At 45.1% G+C, this 18,415-nt stretch overlaps 3 protein-coding genes across 55 annotated transcripts; 1 reads left to right on the top strand and 2 right to left on the bottom strand.

Annotated features, from left to right (window-relative positions):
• Positions 1–479: 479 nt before the first annotated feature.
• LOC118391477 (transmembrane emp24 domain-containing protein 2-like) lies at positions 480–3,486 on the bottom strand. Its single transcript, XM_035782911.2, has 4 exons — positions 3,129–3,486; positions 2,328–2,520; positions 1,412–1,519; positions 480–1,255 (listed from the first exon to the last, which is right to left on the bottom strand). Exons 1-4 carry the CDS (start codon positions 3,306–3,308, stop codon positions 1,131–1,133), a joined length of 606 nt encoding a protein of 201 aa, XP_035638804.1. The 5' UTR covers positions 3,309–3,486; the 3' UTR covers positions 480–1,130.
• A 109-nt stretch (positions 3,487–3,595) lies between these two features.
• LOC118391606 (tyrosine-protein phosphatase non-receptor type 11-like) lies at positions 3,596–17,915 on the top strand. Of its 4 annotated transcripts, none has more exons than XM_052458228.1 (16): positions 3,598–3,778; positions 7,446–7,568; positions 7,833–8,027; positions 8,186–8,378; positions 8,690–8,809; positions 8,952–9,065; positions 10,373–10,469; positions 10,608–10,687; positions 11,032–11,190; positions 11,336–11,467; positions 11,572–11,726; positions 11,834–11,901; positions 13,428–13,579; positions 13,648–13,766; positions 14,789–14,882; positions 15,003–17,915. In XM_052458228.1, exons 1-15 carry the CDS (start codon positions 3,765–3,767, stop codon positions 14,850–14,852), a joined length of 1,785 nt encoding a protein of 594 aa, XP_052314188.1. In that variant the 5' UTR covers positions 3,598–3,764; the 3' UTR covers positions 14,853–14,882; positions 15,003–17,915. The 4 variants fall into 4 exon arrangements, with proteins under 4 accessions (XP_052314189.1, XP_052314190.1, XP_052314188.1 ...); XM_052458227.1 differs by having other exon boundaries at positions 3,599–3,778; positions 10,608–10,705; XM_052458229.1 differs by lacking the exons at positions 13,428–13,579; positions 13,648–13,766; positions 14,789–14,882; positions 15,003–17,915 and adding an exon at positions 12,928–13,004 and having other exon boundaries at positions 3,596–3,778; positions 10,608–10,705.
• LOC127906364 (mucin-3A-like) lies at positions 11,910–13,508 on the bottom strand. Of its 50 annotated transcripts, none has more exons than XR_008061012.1 (7): positions 13,411–13,508; positions 13,011–13,310; positions 12,758–12,961; positions 12,605–12,706; positions 12,303–12,455; positions 12,154–12,202; positions 11,910–12,102 (listed from the first exon to the last, which is right to left on the bottom strand). XR_008061012.1 is itself a non-coding variant. In XM_052458231.1 (7 exons), the coding sequence occupies exons 1-7, from the start codon at positions 13,459–13,461 to the stop codon at positions 12,049–12,051; spliced, it is 921 nt and encodes a 306-aa protein (XP_052314191.1). In that variant the 5' UTR covers positions 13,462–13,508; the 3' UTR covers positions 11,910–12,048. The 50 variants fall into 50 exon arrangements, 1 of the variants encoding a protein (XP_052314191.1); XR_008061019.1 differs by having other exon boundaries at positions 12,354–12,455; XR_008060988.1 differs by lacking the exon at positions 12,154–12,202 and having other exon boundaries at positions 11,910–12,153; positions 12,252–12,455; positions 13,011–13,061; positions 13,109–13,310.
• Positions 17,916–18,415: the final 500 nt, after the last annotated feature.

Here is an 18,415-nt window from a genome sequence, read left to right as displayed (position 1 = left end):
GTTGAAGCAACTACCTCACCTTGACAATCATAATATAGTTTCAGCCCCCTGCCCACATCCAATATAATCTCTTACAGTGTTCTTCCTTCCTGATTCTAGGCAAATACAGGGGTCCGGGTCTTTGTGCCAGCCCAGCTCTAACACACCTGAATCATCTAATCCAGGGTTAAATTAATAATTGATTAGTTGCAACAGGTGTGAGTGATGAGCTAGAATAAACCCTGCACACCCAGTGGATCCCATGGCCAGGTTTGAGTAAACACTGACCTACTATAACCCATCTGTGGTAAAATGGGAGTATACAGGTTTTCCCTGCACTGCCCGTGTACACATTCAGAAGGATTATATGTCATCGATTTTTGACTCAAAAGCAACAAGAGCAAAAACATCTGCTTCCCAGACAATACAACACCTTCAGATATTCAGGGATATTTAGCAGGATGCTATGTTCAGAAGGTTGCAGATAGAAATATGATCCATAGAGTCAACACAACTCTTTATTCTACATAACAGAAAAGCATGTCGCTTCTGCACAATACATTTCTACATGAACGTTCTGGGATATTTCACTCTCCTGAACAAGCACCAAGTGTCTCACCTTGAGCTTATGCATACTGTATATTAACTAGTTGGTCATATCAATTGCAAAGGTGGCAAAAAAAAAAAATGGTCAAATAAGGGACACACTGTTGCATAAACATCAGTCTGCATCTCTCAAATGCCTGGTCCCAGTGTTACTTTATACATCCCATCCACTGACTAGAGACCGACAACCTCTCTGGCTAGTGCATGGCTAGTAGTTGCTGTTGACCAAGCTGGGTGGAGTAATCCATAACAAATCATTTGCTTACGCAGTGATGAGAAAATAAATCAAACTTGACATCATCAACCCTATGATCTTTGAAAGGTCTAGAGTCCAAAACAGATACAACAGTAACAAGCACATAAAGATGGAAATAACAGATGGGGTAACAGGGTAAAACATTATTATTTTTAAATAAAAGGGATCCAATTTGTACTCAGACTTTTAATGAAATCTACCAAGAGTCATTTCCAAGGAGTGACTGTTTCGCTGTCTCTGTGCTGAAATAACAGTGCAACAGGAAGTCACAGGGGGAAGGTTTGAGGTGTTACACAACTCGGCGCACTTCGAAAAACCTCTTCAGGTAGTAGATCTGTCCCAGAGTCATGGCCACCAGAACCAGGGCTTCGAAGAACGACCAGAGAACCACCCTGCTGTTTGTGTTGTCATTGACTGGATGGAAAGAAAACAGAAAACAATGACTAATAAGTTCAAGACTGGCTGTCAGCACTAAACACTGCAGTACACACAACAATTAAGTTAACAGGTTCTTAACTACAGTCTATTCTGACACCATTTTATTTCATGTGCGGCGTGTGTGTAACTCACTGGCTCTGTGTATCCTTTCCCGGACCTCCATGTACTCCTGTTCATGCTTGACAGCCGTCATGGCAACCGCCAGCTCGTTGATCATCTCCTCCAGCTTGTTCTGGTGAGCTGGAACAGAACACACAACCAATCAATTAGGATCATTGTAGAATCCACAACACTAGTGAAAATTACATGCATATTAGAGTAAAAAATAAAAGACAACTTCCAAACAAAGTTGTGCTTTGTCATATAAAATGCTCTACAATACATTACTAGTTCTATGTCTTAGATGTCTCAAACCATGCACACAACATATTCCTGCATCTATAAATTGTGAGGGGTTATTCCAGGCAACATATACTAATGTTTCTAAGTGGTGATTTGTGAACATTAGATTGTACTGAAAAACTCATTCAACTTAGGTTAGAGGAAACCGAATGCATTTGGGCAAACATAGTTCCAGGCGAGGCGAGAACCCTACCATCCCAACTCTCTCCACCTGGGTGAAGCGAAAGCCAGTCAAACCCAGTCAAAAGGATGAAGAGAAAGATACAACAATAGAACCATAAAGAAAAGAGGAATAGTATATGAAAACAGAAATGTGATAATCCGTTATAGCAATTGGTAAATATGAATAGAGCTTAAAAGTAGATTTCACAATATGAAGTAGATTCAGAAAAAGTCAACAGCATAGTAGATAAATCTCCGCAACAACTAAGAGCATTGAAGCGCAAAGCTCAACTTCTCTGCTGTTTTGGTGCCCTGGCTACCACACTGTCACCAGCAGGAAGCGAACCTGTGCCCATGCGCAGATACTGTGTGACCATGTGAAAATAAAGTCATACATCTCGCTCATCTCAATATCTGCAGTGCTGCTCATGGCAGCGTCATTTCACTGGGTCTGCCTTTCATTCGCACACACACTAAAGCCTACCTTCCGTCTCCATGTCCTGTCCCTTTGGTGCCTCCCCGATGTCGATGGTGAACATGACGATCTTGGGTGTCATGGTGGACATCTTGTTGCTGAAGCAGAACTTGTAGGTCCCGTCCATGTGAGCTGCCACGGAGTACTTTCCACTGGACTCTCGATCGCCTTTGTAGATCTGCTTGCCATCAGGTCCTGTTATCTACATAGTAGAGACAATATCATACACATATTAGCTAACTCATGTTGGAACATAGTTGTGTGCTAGACAATATTTTTTTGTCTGGACCGTTGTTGCAACATATTTCATTCAGTGGTTGGTGGATTGGGGCAGTCTGCACCACACTTGTGAAATCCCTTAAAAATATGGATCTTATTTGCATGACTACAATTCTCAACTATATGGTGGTGAATACATCATGTGGTGGAGCAGTACCTATAGTCAGCTGTCAAACAAATGTGGATGACCCGTTTTATGTTATTTGACACTTACAGCTGTTAGGAATGGCAGCGAGTAGTTAGCTAACTTCAAACTTCCTGTATAACTAATCGGGCCAGATAAGTAAAATCAAGAGGCGAACTGGCTAGTTAGTTAGCTACCAACTAGGCTAAAATTATTGATCACACCCAGCAGTGGGTTAACTTTAAACTACAAAGAACAAATTAAACTATACGAAATGGCATGCGAGTTGGCTTGTGACGAGCAATTAAGCTAACTGGCTAGCTACAATAGCCATCTCGCTAGCCACCCCCCACCACCTTTGCGCAAGTCAAACCAAATCAATCACAAAAGCACAAATACCATCTCACCTCAACGTCAATGTCCAAAAAGCCCCCCTCGGCAACTTCAAACATTAGGCCCATCTTGGTTCCCGAGTTAACCCGCTCATGGAAGCACTCATCTGCATGAGCGTCTATACTAACGAAGTAGCCAGACGCTGTGGCAGACATGAACACAAGAAGAACAACGATCTCTGAAGCAGTGAACATGCTTAGATTTTAGCTAGCGTTACGTGACAATTGTAGATTCTCTGTGTACCAGCGATTTCAAATATCCCCTAAAATTGCACATGTATCGCAGCAGGAGGCTCAGAACAAGCACAAATTATTGAGGGTATTTTGTAAACTTCCTAGCTAGCGTCGGCGAGATTGCCACGTAAGGATTTAAACGGGAAAAAGCGAGGGTCAAACTTAGTCAGCACTATGCGATTGAAAAAAAACAAATTAAAGTGTCGCATGTCTGGTGACGTTTCAACAATCGACTCGCTCTCTGAAGTCTCCGGGCTGAGGCCTATGGACTTTTTGTTGTTGTAAAAAATTCCAATCGAAACATTTTTCCGTTTTGAGCGGAGTCTGGACCTTATGAGGCATTTTTGCTGGGAGTAGACTGCCGAAGACACACACAATAGTTGGAAAAGCCAGCACGAGGAAACAAGGTTTGAAAAAATGACATCTCGGAGGTAAGGACTGATCATGGAAAGCAATCTGATGGAAACTAGGTATCCAACTAACTAGCCTGTCGGCTAACATTAGCCTAGAACTGTTTACATTTTCAAGATAATCCCATTGATGATGAATGTATGTGATCGTCAGTTAACGACCTAAAACAAGTCGTATTTGACAAGGATGTGCCTTGTCGGTGTTTTGGAGCCAGCAACATTACGGTATGTGGTCATGTTAACTAGGTTCTTTATTGGGCATCCGTGAAATTGAAGCCCACAATGCAGTTACCTTTTAAATTCTGTGTGTGAACTATTCACAAGCTATCTGCCCATAACATTTTTGGAGACGTTTCGTTATCAATTATAAATATGAATGCTTAGCTAACAATTGCTAATAAGCAAACAAGAAAATCTAGCTAACTAGCTACCATTGGGGGACCTAGCTGTCAGTTCCAGCTGAGAAGCCAAGGGGGTTCAATGCATCTGGCTCAGTTTGAACGACAGGCTTGTATGCTCTTTGGAAAGATACCAACCTCAATATACTCAGTAAATGGATACAGACTTCAATTGTTCAATGTCAATCACTGTACACGTGATTTTCTGATTAAATCAGGATTCTGATAATTCTCACATCATCCTTTAGTCGTACATTGATTTTGACCCTCCCCCACATCAATCTTCTTTATCCTGATTTGCATTGTTGTGCCCATGACATCTGAGTACAAGTTACACAGCTGTACTATTGAGAGCATCTTTGCTTGGTATGGCAATAGCCCCGCCCTCAATCGTTTGGCGCTACAGAGGGTGGTACGAACAGCAAGGGAACCTCACTGGGGCTGAGCTTCCTCCTTCTGTGGGGTTTATAGGCACGATGGCATCCAACGTCATGGTACATTACCGCCACCTACGGTACTGGAGTGTGCCAGAGACCGGGATAACTAAATCCTACCTGCCAGCCCTGTTGCTCTTTTTTTTTTTTTTTTTAATCTAATGACATTCTACTCAATATACTCAACTAATTTCCTGTATTCCCTTATCCCTCATACTAGATCTGACTCTTTCCCTCATACTGCCCACACTGTGGTAATACACGCTCCACGGTCTTCCTGGCAATAATCACACTTTCCTGTTGGATGCTTTCCTATCACATTTAAGGACATATTCAACTAGCTGTGTCCCACCCGTAATCTTATAATAATAGCATCCTCTTTTGTCCCTTCTTGTCGACCTCCGACTTTCCTCTATACTTGAAATAAATGCCTGCTCTTAGTATCTCCTCCACTGCTCCTTGCCATCTCTGCACCATCACTGTCCATATCAGGCTTTTTTTTGCCTCTGCCTTGCTCATTGAAACTACAACAAACAATTTTAAGTGCTTGGTTAGCCAGTACATCAACTGTCTTGTTCCCCTCCACCCCCACATGGGCTGGGACCCAAGTAAATATGATCTGTATGCTCATCTGTCTAATCGTGCCATGGGTTTGTGGCGGAGTTCCCTCCCATCCAGGACCTCTTATCAGGCAGTGTGAAAGGAAGGCTGGGAAATTGTTAAGACACTCCAACAACCCAAGCCATAGACTGTTCTTTCTGCTTCCACACGGCAAGCGGTACATCAAGTCTGACACCAGCAGGCTCCTGAACAGCTTCTATCCCCATGTCATAAGACTGCTAAATAGCTAACTAAATTTCTACATGGACTATCCAGGATGAACTTCTGTATTTTATAGTATTTGTTGCATTGTCTCTATGCCCACTCACAGGGCCCTACACACAAATACTCCAACACACAGTGCATTCAGAAAGTATTAATATTCAGACCCCTAGACTTTTTCCACATTGTTACATTACAACCTTATTTCTCATCAAACTACATAATACCCCATAGTTTTTCAAATGTATACAAATAAAAACTGAAATACAGTATTTACATAAGTATTCAGACCTTTTACTCAGTACTTTGTTGAAACACCTTTGGCAGTGATTACAGCCTCAAGTCTTTTGGGGTATGACACTACAAGCTTGGCACACCTGTATTTGGGGAGTTTCTCCCATTCTCTGCAGATCCTCTCAATCAGGTTGGATGGGGAGCGTCGCTTTACAGCTATTTTCAGGTCTCTCCAGAGATGTTCAAGACTTGCCCCGAAGCCACTCCTGCGTTGTCTTGGCTGTGTGCTTAGGGTCATTGTCCTGTTTGAAGGTGAACCTTCGCCCCAGTGAGATCCTGAGTGCTCTGGAACAGGTGTTCACCTGGGATCTCTGTACTGGCCTGACTGGTGGAGTGCTGCAGATATGGTTGTTCTTCTGGAAGGTTCTCCCATCTCCACAGAGGAACTCTGGAGCTCTGTCAGAGTAGACATCAGGTTCTTGGTCACCTCCCTGACCAAGCCCCTTCTCTCCCGATTGCTCAGTTTGGCCAGGCGGCCGGCTCTAGGCAGAGTGTTGGTGGTTCCAAACTTCTCCATCATTCTTAAATGGAAGGCCACTGTGTTCTTGGGGACCTTCAATGCTACAGAACGTTTTGGGTACCCTTCCCCAGACCTGTGCCTCAACACAATCCTATCTTGGAGCTCTACAGACAATTCCTTCAACCCCATGGCTTGGTTTTTGCTCTGACATGCACTGTCAACTGTAGGGCCTTATATAGACAGGTGTGTGCGTGCCTTTCCAAATCATGTCCAATCAATTGAATTGAACACAGGTGGATGACAATCAAGTTGTACAAACATCTCAAGGATGATCAATGGAAACAGGGTTTACCTGAGCTACATTTTGAGTCTCATAGCAAAGTGTCTACTTATGTACTTATGTAAAAAAAAAATATATATATATATATTTAAACATTTTTAATACATTTACAAACATTTCTAAAAAATCTGTTTTTGCTTTGTCATTATGGGGTATTGTGTGTAGATTGAGGATTTTAAAATTCATTTTGGAATATGGCTGTAACTTAACATGTAGTGAAAGGAATGGTGTCTGAATACTTTCCGAATGCACAAACACTCCATTTTATGGATAATATGCACATACATTTATACTGGCTCTACACACACACTCGCATATAATCATCATATACGCATCTGCTACTGTGTTTATCATATATCCTGATGCCTAGTTACCTTACCGTCCACTTTCCCTGCACATTGTAAATATGGTACTGGAACTGACCCTGTATTCTATGCTTGCTTACTTTATCATGTTCATCTTATTATTACAACAAAAATGCATGTTTTTGTTCTACCTTTTGTTATTTTAAATTTTCCATTGTTATTGATTGCTGTATTTTGGGGGTTGGAGCTTACAAGAAAGGAATTTCACTGTACTTTTGCTTGTGACATTAAAACTTGAAACTGCACACCGTTATATTCAGGCCAGATATGTTCTCTAGGCAGCCAGTGATCTCTGATTTATGACCGCTTGTTATCTCCCAGAGGCTAAGTCGAGGGCCTTGAACCAAGTTGGGAAGATGACTCACTGGCAATTACAATAGAGTTATGATGAAATACAAATTAAACTATAGGCAGGACAATGACAGCTACCTTGTTGTGAAAGCTGGTAATGGGTGTGGTGTGGTCCATGAATCTGTCGTGGCTGGAAATGTTTCTTTTGTTTTTAAGCTGTGTAGCCTATTTCTCCAAATGCACTTAGCTAGCTAGTTGAGCTGTGATGATGATGTGGTGTTTAGGTGGTTCCACCCCAATATCACAGGGGTGGAGGCTGAGAATCTGCTGTTAACCCGGGGGGTGGACGGGAGCTTCCTGGCCCGACCCAGCAAGAGCAACCCTGGAGACTTCACCCTTTCTGTCAGGTGAGATATTGTACCACCAGACACAGGAGCTACCGTAGGCTGGGTTGACATTTTAGGATTAAATATCTATGGGGCCTATTTAGTTTAGTCAGGCTGACAGCATACAAGAAAACACTTTCCCAATTTATACTCTACCATTTCCCTTTATTGTAATTGATTAGGCCAACTGAAGATAATGGCCTGGGTACCAGACTGTTTCAGCTTTAGATGAGGGGTGTGTTTTAATATTTCCTTTTTCTCTCAATCCTGTGTTCTCCTGTGCAGACGTAACGGAGCAGTCACCCACATTAAGATCCAGAACACAGGGGATTACTATGACCTGTACGGGGGGGAGAAGTTTGCCACCCTGGCTGAGCTGGTTCAGTACTACATGGAGCACCACGGCCAACTCAAGGAGAAGAATGGAGACGTCATCGAGCTCAAATACCCCCTCAACTGTGCTGACCCCACCTCTGAGAGGTGAGCTCTGACACTGAAACGACACGGTGTAATTGTCTCTGCTTGTCTGTGTGTGTACCTCTCTAGCCTGAGTGTCAGTCCGTCTCTGCTTCAGCCACCAATCCAGTGGATTTGATGGCTATGTCAGTGGAGTTCTATAAACTGTGTGTGTGTCCCAGGTGGTTCCATGGTCACCTGTCAGGCCGGGAGGCTGAGAAGCTGCTGACAGAGAAGGGAAAGAACGGTAGTTTCCTGGTTAGAGAGAGCCAGAGCCACCCTGGAGACTTCGTTCTGTCTGTCCGCACCGGTGACGACAAGACTGACAGCAGTGACAACAAGCCCAAGGTGACACATGTCATGATCCGCTGCCAGGTAAAGAATTATTTCCTTTTTTTTTGTCCTTTTTTTTTACACCCCTCCTTCCCCTCCCTCCCTTCCTCCTCCCTCCTTCCCTCCCCTTCCTCCTTCCCTCCCCTTCCTCCCTTCCTCCCTCCCCTCCCTTCCTCCTTCCCTCCCTTCCTCCTTTCCTCCCTCCCTCCTTCCCTCCCCTCCCTTCCTCCCTCCCCCGAGCTAAAGATGTGGCTTATGACCACAGATACACTACATGATATTTAAAATAGTCAAAGAGCCTTTCGCATATCTCTGTGGGTGAAGGGACGGTCCACATTGTGTGTGTTTCTCAGCATGACCTAAAGTATGACGTTGGTGGAGGAGAGAAGTTTGACTCTCTGACAGACCTGGTGGAGCACTATAAGAAGAACCCCATGGTGGAGACACTGGGCACGGTGCTGCAACTCAAACAGGTCGCTCTTCAGCCTGCTCTCTCTCTTGTCAGCAAGCTACATATCATTCCCCTGATCTTGATCATTTATGCCCTTTTTGTCTTTCAGAAGCTTTAATAATCCATAGATTTCTTGTTTCTAACTTGTATGCATCTTTCCCCAGCCCCTGAACACCACGCGTATCAATGCAGCAGAGATAGAGAGCAGAGTGAGAGAGCTCAGTAAACTGGCCGAGGTTACGGACAAGGTCAAACAGGGATTCTGGGAAGAGTTTGAGGTAAGAGACGCTCCATTGCGTTTCAAAATACGTATTTAATGTAGTGTTGTTCTTATGTCAGGAAAAGGTTTTTTTATACCGTTGTACATGCTCACATGTCATCTGTCTGTCTCCCGGTAACCTAGCCACGCTCCACGTCTGTCTGTCTCCCGGTAACCTAGCCACGCTCCACATCTGTCTGTCTCCCGGTAACCTAGCCACGCTCCACGTCTGTCCGTCTCCCGGTAACCTAGCCACGCTCCACATCTGTCTGTCTCCCGGTAACCTAGCCACGCTCCACATTTGTCTGTCTCCCGGTAACCTAGCCACGCTCCACATCTGTCTGTCTCCCGGTAACCTAGCCACGCTCCACATCTGTCCGTCTCCCGGTAACCTAGCCACGCTCCACATCTGTCTGTCTCCCGGTAACCTAGCCACGCTCCACATCTGTCCGTCTCCCTGTAACCTAGCCACGCTCCACATCTGTCCGTCTCCCGGTAACCTAGCCACGCTCCACGTCTGTCTGTCTCCCGGTAACCTAGCCACGCTCCACATCTGTCCGTCTCCCGGTAACCTAGCCACGCTCCACGTCTGTCCGTCTCCCGGTAACCTAGCCACGCTCCACGTCTGTCCGTCTCCCGGTAACCTAGCCACGCTCCACGTCTGTCCGTCTCCCGGTAACCTAGCCACGCTCCACGTCTGTCCGTCTCCCGGTAACCTAGCCACGCTCCACGTCTGTCCGTCTCCCGGTAACCTAGCCACGCTCCACGTCTGTCCGTCTCCCGGTAACCTAGCCACGCTCCACGTCTGTCCGTCTCCCGGTAACCTAGCCACGCTCCACGTCTGTCCGTCTCCCGGTAACCTAGCCACGCTCCACGTCTGTCCGTCTCCCGGTAACCTAGCCACGCTCCACGTCTGTCCGTCTCCCGGTAACCTAGCCACGCTCCACGTCTGTCCGTCTCCCGGTAACCTAGCCACGCTCCACATCTGTCCGTCTCCCGGTAACCTAGCCACGCTCCACGTCTGTCCGTCTCCCGGTAACCTAGCCACGCTCCACGTCTGTCCGTCTCCCGGTAACCTAGCCACTCTCCACATCTGTCCGTCTCCCGGTAACCTAGCCACGCTCCACATCTGAATTATTGAAATAGATTAAAGCAATACGTTGAGGATACGTTTTTAAATGGTTAAATGATTACTTAGAGATTTTGACAATGATGCCCTTTATCTACTTCCAGAGTCGGATGAACTCATGGATACAATATTTATGTCTCTGCTAGCAGATACCCATAGACTTTTAACAAGTATCCCTTTTCCTTTGTCCCGCCCAGACGTTGCAGCAGCAGGAGTGTAAACTTCTCTACAGCCGTAAGGAGGGGCAGAGAGCTGAAAACAAGAACAAGAACCGATACAAGAACATCCTGCCCTGTGAGAGAACACACACATCATACCCTATCAAATATCACGACTGACTGACACCCCCCTGTTGTTGCAGTATGCAGAGCCTGGTTATTGGTCTGGTTTTAATCATGACTCTTCTCTCTTTCTCTCTCTTTCCCTCTCTAGTTGATCACACTCGTGTGGTGCTGAATGATGGGGATGGATCTGAGGCTGGCGCGGACTATATTAACGCCAATCTCATCATGGTAGTAACTGATATCATGGTAAACTCACTTCATTCTCAGGACACACACACACCTGTCAGACACACACAATATGGTATCGAAATGACCTCACGGTAAACACCACACACTTGCGTACAGCTCTATTTCAAGCACAATCTGAAATTTCCTGTATGTGACAGCTCTACGAAATACAAATGAATAGGCAAGCTTACTGTTTGTCTTGTCGTTTCAGTCATTGAGTGCGTGACGTGGACTGCTAAGACAATTGCTGTATGTTACTTTGTTTGCATTGCACTTAAGTCTGCTTTCCTCTACACACTACTACATCCAGCGCCTGTCTCTGTGGAACTGTTCTTTCTCTCTAGCCGGAGTTGGAGTGGAAGTGTAACAGCACCAAGCTGAAGAAGTCGTACATCGCCACGCAGGGCTGTCTACAGAACACCATCAGTGACTTCTGGAGGATGGTCTTCCAGGAGAACTCCCGGGTCATCGTCATGACTACCAAGGAGGTGGAGAGGGGAAAGGTAACGGGCTGACTGCTGTTGTGGTTCTCCATTTCAAGCATCTCTGAAAACCAGGAGATCTTCTTCATAGGTTTCAGTGTGAACTGTTGCTGTGGCTTTGGGGCAGAAGTGTGCACGTCAATTGAGATACTTTGTCTCCCCACAGAGTAAGTGTGTGAAGTACTGGCCAGACATGTCATCTCTGAAGGAGTATGGAATCATGCGTGTCCGCAACGTCAAAGAGACGTCTGCTCACGACTACATCCTACGAGAACTCAAACTGTCCAAGGTTGGACAGGTAAGAGGAGGGACTGTTTTTTTTTTTGTGTGGTTTTTTTGGAAGTGTGTCCTTAGCTGTGTATGTGAGCATGCATGCTACTTCAAAATGTGTGTGTGTTTCAGGGTAACACAGAGCGGACAGTGTGGCAGTACCATTTCAGAGCGTGGCCGGACCATGGTGTCCCTACAGACCCCGGGGGTGTTCTGGACTTCCTAGAGGAGGTCAACCTCAAACAGGAGAGCATTCTAGAGGCTGGGCCCATAGTGGTGCACTGCAGGTACACACACACACACACACACACACACACACACACACACACAGACACACAGACACACAGAGACAGTTATATGTACTGTTGCTCTCTAATTCCCTCTCTCTCTCCAGTGCTGGTATTGGACGGACAGGAACGTTTATAGTGATTGACATCCTCATTGACGTCATCAGGGAAAAAGGTGAGTGCAAATACTTCATCTATTTCTGCTACATGAGATCATTTCCATGAAGAAAGCTTCTGCCTTGTTCAGACCCCAAGGGTATCTGTGACTACAGTCTAACCTCTTCTCTCTATAGGAGTGAACTGTGACACAGACGTTCCTAGTCTAACCTCTTCTCTCTGTAGGAGTGGACTGTAACACAGACGTTCCTAGTCTAACCTCTTCTGTCTCTGTAGGAGTGGACTGTGACACAGACGTTCCTAGTCTAACCTCTTCTGTCTCTGTAGGAGTGGACTGTGACAGACGTTCCTAGTCTAACCTCTTCTGTCTCTGTAGGAGTGGACTGTGACAGACGTTCCTAGTCTAACCTCTTCTGTCTCTGTAGGAGTGGACTGTGACACAGACGTTCCTAGTCTAACCTCTTCTGTCTCTGTAGGAGTGGACTGTGACACAGACGTTCCTAGTCTAACCTCTTCTGTCTCTGTAGGAGTGGACTGTGACACAGACGTTCCTAGTCTAACCTCTTCTGTCTCTGTAGGAGTGGACTGTGACACAGACGTTCCTAGTCTAACCTCTTCTGTCTCTGTAGGAGTGGACTGTGACAGACGTTCCTAGTCTAACCTCTTCTGTCTCTGTAGGAGTGGACTGTGACAGACGTTCCTAGTCTAACCTCTTCTGTCTCTGTAGGAGTGGACTGTAACACAGACGTTCCTAGTCTAACCTCTTCTGTCTCTGTAGGAGTGGACTGTGACACAGACGTTCCTAGTCTAACCTCTTCTGTCTCTGTAGGAGTGGACTGTGACACAGACGTTCCTAGTCTAACCTCTTCTGTCTCTGTAGGAGTGGACTGTAACACAGACGTTCCTAGTCTAACCTCTTCTGTCTCTGTAGGAGTGGACTGTGACACAGACGTTCCTAGTCTAACCTCTTCTGTCTCTGTAGGAGTGGACTGTGACACAGACGTTCCTAGTCTAACCTCTTCTGTCTCTGTAGGAGTGGACTGTGACACAGACGTTCCTAGTCTAACCTCTTCTGTCTCTGTAGGAGTGGACTGTGACACAGACGTTCCTAGTCTAACCTCTTCTCTCTGTAGGAGTGGACTGTGACACAGACGTTCCTAGTCTAACCTCTTCTGTCTCTGTAGGAGTGGACTGTGACACAGACGTTCCTAGTCTAACCTCTTCTCTCTGTAGGAGTGGACTGTGACAGACGTTCCTAGTCTAACCTCTTCTGTCTCTGTAGGAGTGGACTGTAACACAGACGTTCCTAGTCTAACCTCTTCTGTCTCTGTAGGAGTGGACTGTGACAGACGTTCCTAGTCTAACCTCTTCTGTCTCTGTAGGAGTGGACTGTGACATAGACGTTCCTAGTCTAACCTCTTCTGTCTCTGTAGGAGTGGACTGTGACATAGACGTTCCTAGTCTAACCTCTTCTGTCTCTGTAGGAGTGGACTGTGACAGACGTTCCTAGTCTAACCTCTTCTGTCTCTGTAGGAGTGGACTGTGACATAGACGTTCCTAGTCTAACCTCTTCTGTCTCTGTAGGAGTGGACTGTGACATAGACGTTCCTAAGAGCATCCAGATGGTTCGTTCCCAGCGGTCTGGGATGGTTCAGACTGAGGCCCAGTACAGGTTCATCTACATGGCTGTCCAGCACTACATAGAGACACTGCAGAGACGCATAGAGGAGGAACAGGTGTGTGTGTGTCCCGTGTGTGCGTGTCTGTGAAAGTCTTTCTTTAACATCCTTCCTCTCTCTAACAGAAGAGTAAGATAAAGGGGAGGGAGTACACCAACATTAAGTATTCTCTATCTGACCTGACTGGTGGAGACCAGCTGCAGAGCCCTCTGCCTCCCTGCACCCCCAGCCCCACCTGTGCAGAGTGAGTACCTACCAACTAGCAGCTACTACACAGAGTATACAACCTAAACAAGAACACCTGCTCTTTCTATGACATAGACTGACCAGATGAATCCAGTTGAAAGCTATGATCCCTTATTGATGTCACTTGTTAAATATATTTTGGTGGCTTTGAACGGGGTATGGCAGTAGTTGTTGGGCGCACCAGTTTGTGTCAAGAACTGCAACGCTGCTGGGTTTTTCACACTCAACAGTTTCCCGTATATATCAAGAATGGTCCACCATGGCCTCCCGAGTGGCGCAGTGGTCTAAGGCACTGCATCGCAGTGCTAGCTGTGCCACCAGAGATTCTGGTTTCGAGCCCAGGCTCTGTTGTGGTTGGCCGTGACCGGGAGGCCCATGGGGCGGCGCACAATTGGCCCAGCGTCGTCCGGGTTAGCGAGGGTTTGGCCGGCAGGGATATCCTTGTCTCATCACGCACTAGCGACTCCAGTTGCGGGCCGGGCGCAGTGCATGCTGACCAGGTCGCTAGGTGTACGGTGTTTCCTCCGACACATTGGTGCGGCTGGCTTCTGGGTTGGATGTGCATTGTGTTAAGAAGCAGTTGGGTTGTGTTTCGGAAGACGCATGGCTCTCGACCTTCGCCTCTCCCAAGTTTGTACGGAAGTTGCAGCGATGAGACAAGACTGTAACTACTAACAATTGGATACCGAGAAATTGGGGAGAAAGAATGATCCACCAGCCAAAGGACATCCAGACAACTTGACACAACTGTGGGAAGCATTGGAGTCAACATGGGCCAGCATCCCTGTGGAAAGATTTCCACACCTTGTACAGTTCATGCTCTGACAAATTGGGCTGTTCTGAAGGCAAAAGGGGGGTGCAACTGAATATTAGAAAGGTGTTCCTAATTTTTGGTATACTCTGTGTATAATCAAACTAGCACTCAGCTAGTCAGCTTCAGTTGAGAAATACCTTGACTGATGTGTTTCTCTCGGGGGGGGGGGTGTGTGTATGTGTGCGTGCGTGCGTGTGTGTGTGTAGAATGAGGGAGGACTGCTCTAGAGTGTATGAGAACGTCGGTCTGATGCAGAAGAGCTACAGATGAGATTGCCCTTTGACCCCAATACTGTCCCAGGTAACTACAGGAACTTGAGTTCATGTTGTGGTTGGATCTTTTGGAACTAACTTTTTTATTTTTATATTTGTTTTGTTATTTGTAAATGACCTGACATCTCTCTCCCTTTGTCTCTCTCAGGAATTACATTGTTTTGCCAGCCGCACCTGAACGCCTGAGATGTGATCACAATTACTACAATGAAAAGAAGAAAATGTAAAATGACGATAAACTCAAATCTGAGAGAGGTCTACAAGAGAACCGAGATTAACGGAGGGGTTTTTTGTTCCCTCTCTCCTTCTCATCCCTCTCTCTCTAGGAACAGTAGCCGCCTCGTCCCCTTATAAACCACTGTGAATATCTGGAGAGCCCTAACGAGCTTAATGACCCAACTTAATAACAAGCCTAAACCCTTAAACTAAAGCTCAGCCTGAGTTTAAACCTGTCTCAGACCAGACCCAGGCTGAGACTAGCGGCACTCTGCTCACCAGAGGGAGAACAACCTAGCTAACCTGTTCTGTTTGTCTTTGTTCCACTCTCTCTCCCTTTTTTGCCTTGAATTATTGTCTTTTTTCTTATTAACTAAAGGAAAGAAACACGTAGCTAGTTTGTTTTGGGAGCTAGTGAGATGAGTGAGCCCTTCTCAGAGTTGAGAAACAAGGCCTGTGCCAAAACCCAAAATGGTATCATCCAACGTCTCAGCCAATCAGTGGTTTCCCTCTGCCCGGCTAAACCATTTTTTGAGAAAAAAGGGATATTTCCAGTGATAATGTTAAGTGTCATGTTTTCTGTTACTGAAGGAAGAATTCTGGGTATTGTAGTCTCTAACTTACCAGTGGATGACTATTCAGTATGTTGGGAGGATATTGGTTTTGCCTTTAAAGACATTTTATTATTTTTTTTACGTTTTTTTTTATTTCATGTTTTTGTTGACATGTTTTTGTTGTTGTTGCCACACTATGTAATACTGTCTCCCTTAATTACCATTCCTCACACTGATGTCGCAGCATTCCCATAGCAATGTAATGGCTACAGCCCAAGCCATGTACCCTGGGGGGAGATGTTGGCTAGAACTCTGTTTCCCTGGGTGCCTTGTGGTCCCACTAAGCTCTAATGTGGGGTCTGAGGGTAGTTTCTGGAGGTTTGGTGGGGTAGCCTCGCCTCATACTGTATGTAAGTCCTGTTTTGACAACAAACGTTAGAAGAGTTGTCTACAGCACAGACAGTAGGGGACGAGGCAATAGGTTGGTTGCTTCCTCCCAGGCTCTTCTGTGTCAAAGTTACTATGGAAACGGTTTCAGAGTTTCTGGGGTAACTTGTTCTTTATGCCAGTCCGCAACAGGCATCGCCACTGAAGCGTAGCTGCCCCCCCCAAAAGTTTTACATTTCTTTATTTTCTAAACAAACATGGTAATGATACTATTACATTTTGTGCTTCTTCTGTTCTTTTTAAAGATGAATGCCTGTTGTGTACTTTTGAAGCACCACATGAACTTAACTTTCTCTGTTTCGAGAAGCTACCCACATTTGTTATCTCTGGCAATTTTAGTATTCATTGTTGTGGTTGTCATGGAAACTACAGGCCCACTGTTGGTTGGCTGAATTAGGTCAAGGACACACAGTTGGAGTCAGTTGCAAATTCCTTTGTTCTACATTGGTGTTATACAGTTGAATGTGCAGTTTTCAGTCTCTCCGTTTATTATTTTGCTAAGTGCATCACACTTAACTACATTACTTTCTCAGTCTGTTGTCCATATGGAAATAAGTGCTTATTTTCTACTACAGTATTCTGGAAAGGGTTGTTTCCAGGTTGATACAATCATTTAATATGTGTTTTGTATGTACTTTTATCATGGTAACAATCTAACATGTAACGTTAGCTTTTTTTCACCAACACACTCCTTCCATTCTACACATGATTACTGGTTAAAGCCCTTTGTCTTTGTTTGGCATTGCACCTTATTCCCAATGTAATGCTATGCACACTTTTTGTCCAGAGCCTTATGAGGACAGAAGTATTAACCTATATAGGGAATAGGGTGCCATTTCAGATCAGCCCTTTGTGTAACGCAGGTAGGGTTGAGGAGGAAGTTGTTTTGGTCTTGAGAATGTAACTCTGGACATACTAATTTTCCACACTTTTTCTCAGAAGTGTGCACTTGTTCACTCCCCCTCATGATTTAAACACTATTGGATTGGTCGATGTAAGTTTGCCATCCTTAGCAACGAGGGAGGACTAGAACACCCCTTTTCTCAGCCTCTCTGGGGCTCCAGGTTACCCCTAACCACTGATCTAGGATCAGCTGTGCTGGGAAACACTTTAGATCGGTGTCTTCATCCTTTTCTTGTGTATCAGAGCAGTTGTTGTTCTTCTGAATGGTTTGTTTGTTTCTCTGCTGGGTGGAGACCCTCCATTGACTGAGTTAGGGGATCCTTCGTATCTGCTGTGTGTAGTGTGCCCTTTCATTGTTGTGTGTGTGTGTGTGTTTGTTTGTTGAACACTAGTCTGGCCTGCTTCTGGTGTTTTTATGTATCGTGGTGTTAGGATTTGTGTGTGTCCAGAGAATACTGCTGTTTCAGCTGCCTGCTCCTCAATGCCTGGTCTTCTCTTCTGATCATGATGAAACAGCTTCATCTCTTATTTCCTGTCTTTCTGTCATGTAAAGCATCTACTTGCATAGATCTGCCTCCCTATGCATTATACAGTATGTGTTGGTTATACTCTGTTTGACAAACCAGTGCTCTCCATACCTGAAAACACTTTGTCAACCAGAAAGCATAAAAAACACAACATTTTTTGAACTCAATGCAAACAAACAAATTATATTTTTTAACTTGTATATTGTACATGAATATCTTGTAGAGGAGAATGTACTTACTAAACATATCTAATTGCCAATAAGATTTACTGTCTGTGTAATAATCCAGTAGCTCTACCCCATGTCATGGAGTTGGAGCTTTCTCACAAAGCTTGAGGTTTATCGTATTGTATTTCAATGCAGGTAACCATGGTAACTTCTTGATAACAATAATAAACGGCAAGCTCATGCCTCAGTCCCCCTCCTGTTGTTATTGGCAGATCACTCCAATGAATAGAATGATGTCACTTGATAGTTACACACTGATTAAAGAGTTAAAGCCCCCAAGCTTCAGTTCTGCATTTACAAGGATGTCTTTCTAGGTCAGGCTTGTTTCTACAGAACCATGCAGCCAAGTTGATGAAGCCCCTTACTGAGTGGCAGTGTAGTGCTTTAATTTAAGAAACTGCACCTTGATGCTGAAACATGTTGGCTCTTAATGATAATAAACACTTTCCACTGATTATTTTCTCAGAGCTGTTGAATGCAGCACAGTAATGCTTACATTCAGTCAGCTGTGAAAACCTGCTGGCACTGTTGAGCAATCATTGATCTTGTGGTGTGCCCAGAAGCAGGTGTAGGTGTGTGTGTTACTATCCTTGTGGGGACCAGAAGTCTTTACAAGGGAAAAGTGGGCACATTTTGCCAGTCCCCACAAGAAAAAGGCTGTTTTTAGGGTTATAGAAAATCACCCTG

The sequence above is a fragment of the Oncorhynchus keta genome, chromosome 12, assembly GCF_023373465.1.
Source record: "Oncorhynchus keta strain PuntledgeMale-10-30-2019 chromosome 12, Oket_V2, whole genome shotgun sequence".
Lineage (NCBI taxonomy): Eukaryota > Metazoa > Chordata > Actinopteri > Salmoniformes > Salmonidae > Oncorhynchus > Oncorhynchus keta.
The sequence above is the reverse complement of the archived record's forward strand: the minus strand, read 5'-3'. Positions and strand labels throughout refer to the sequence as shown.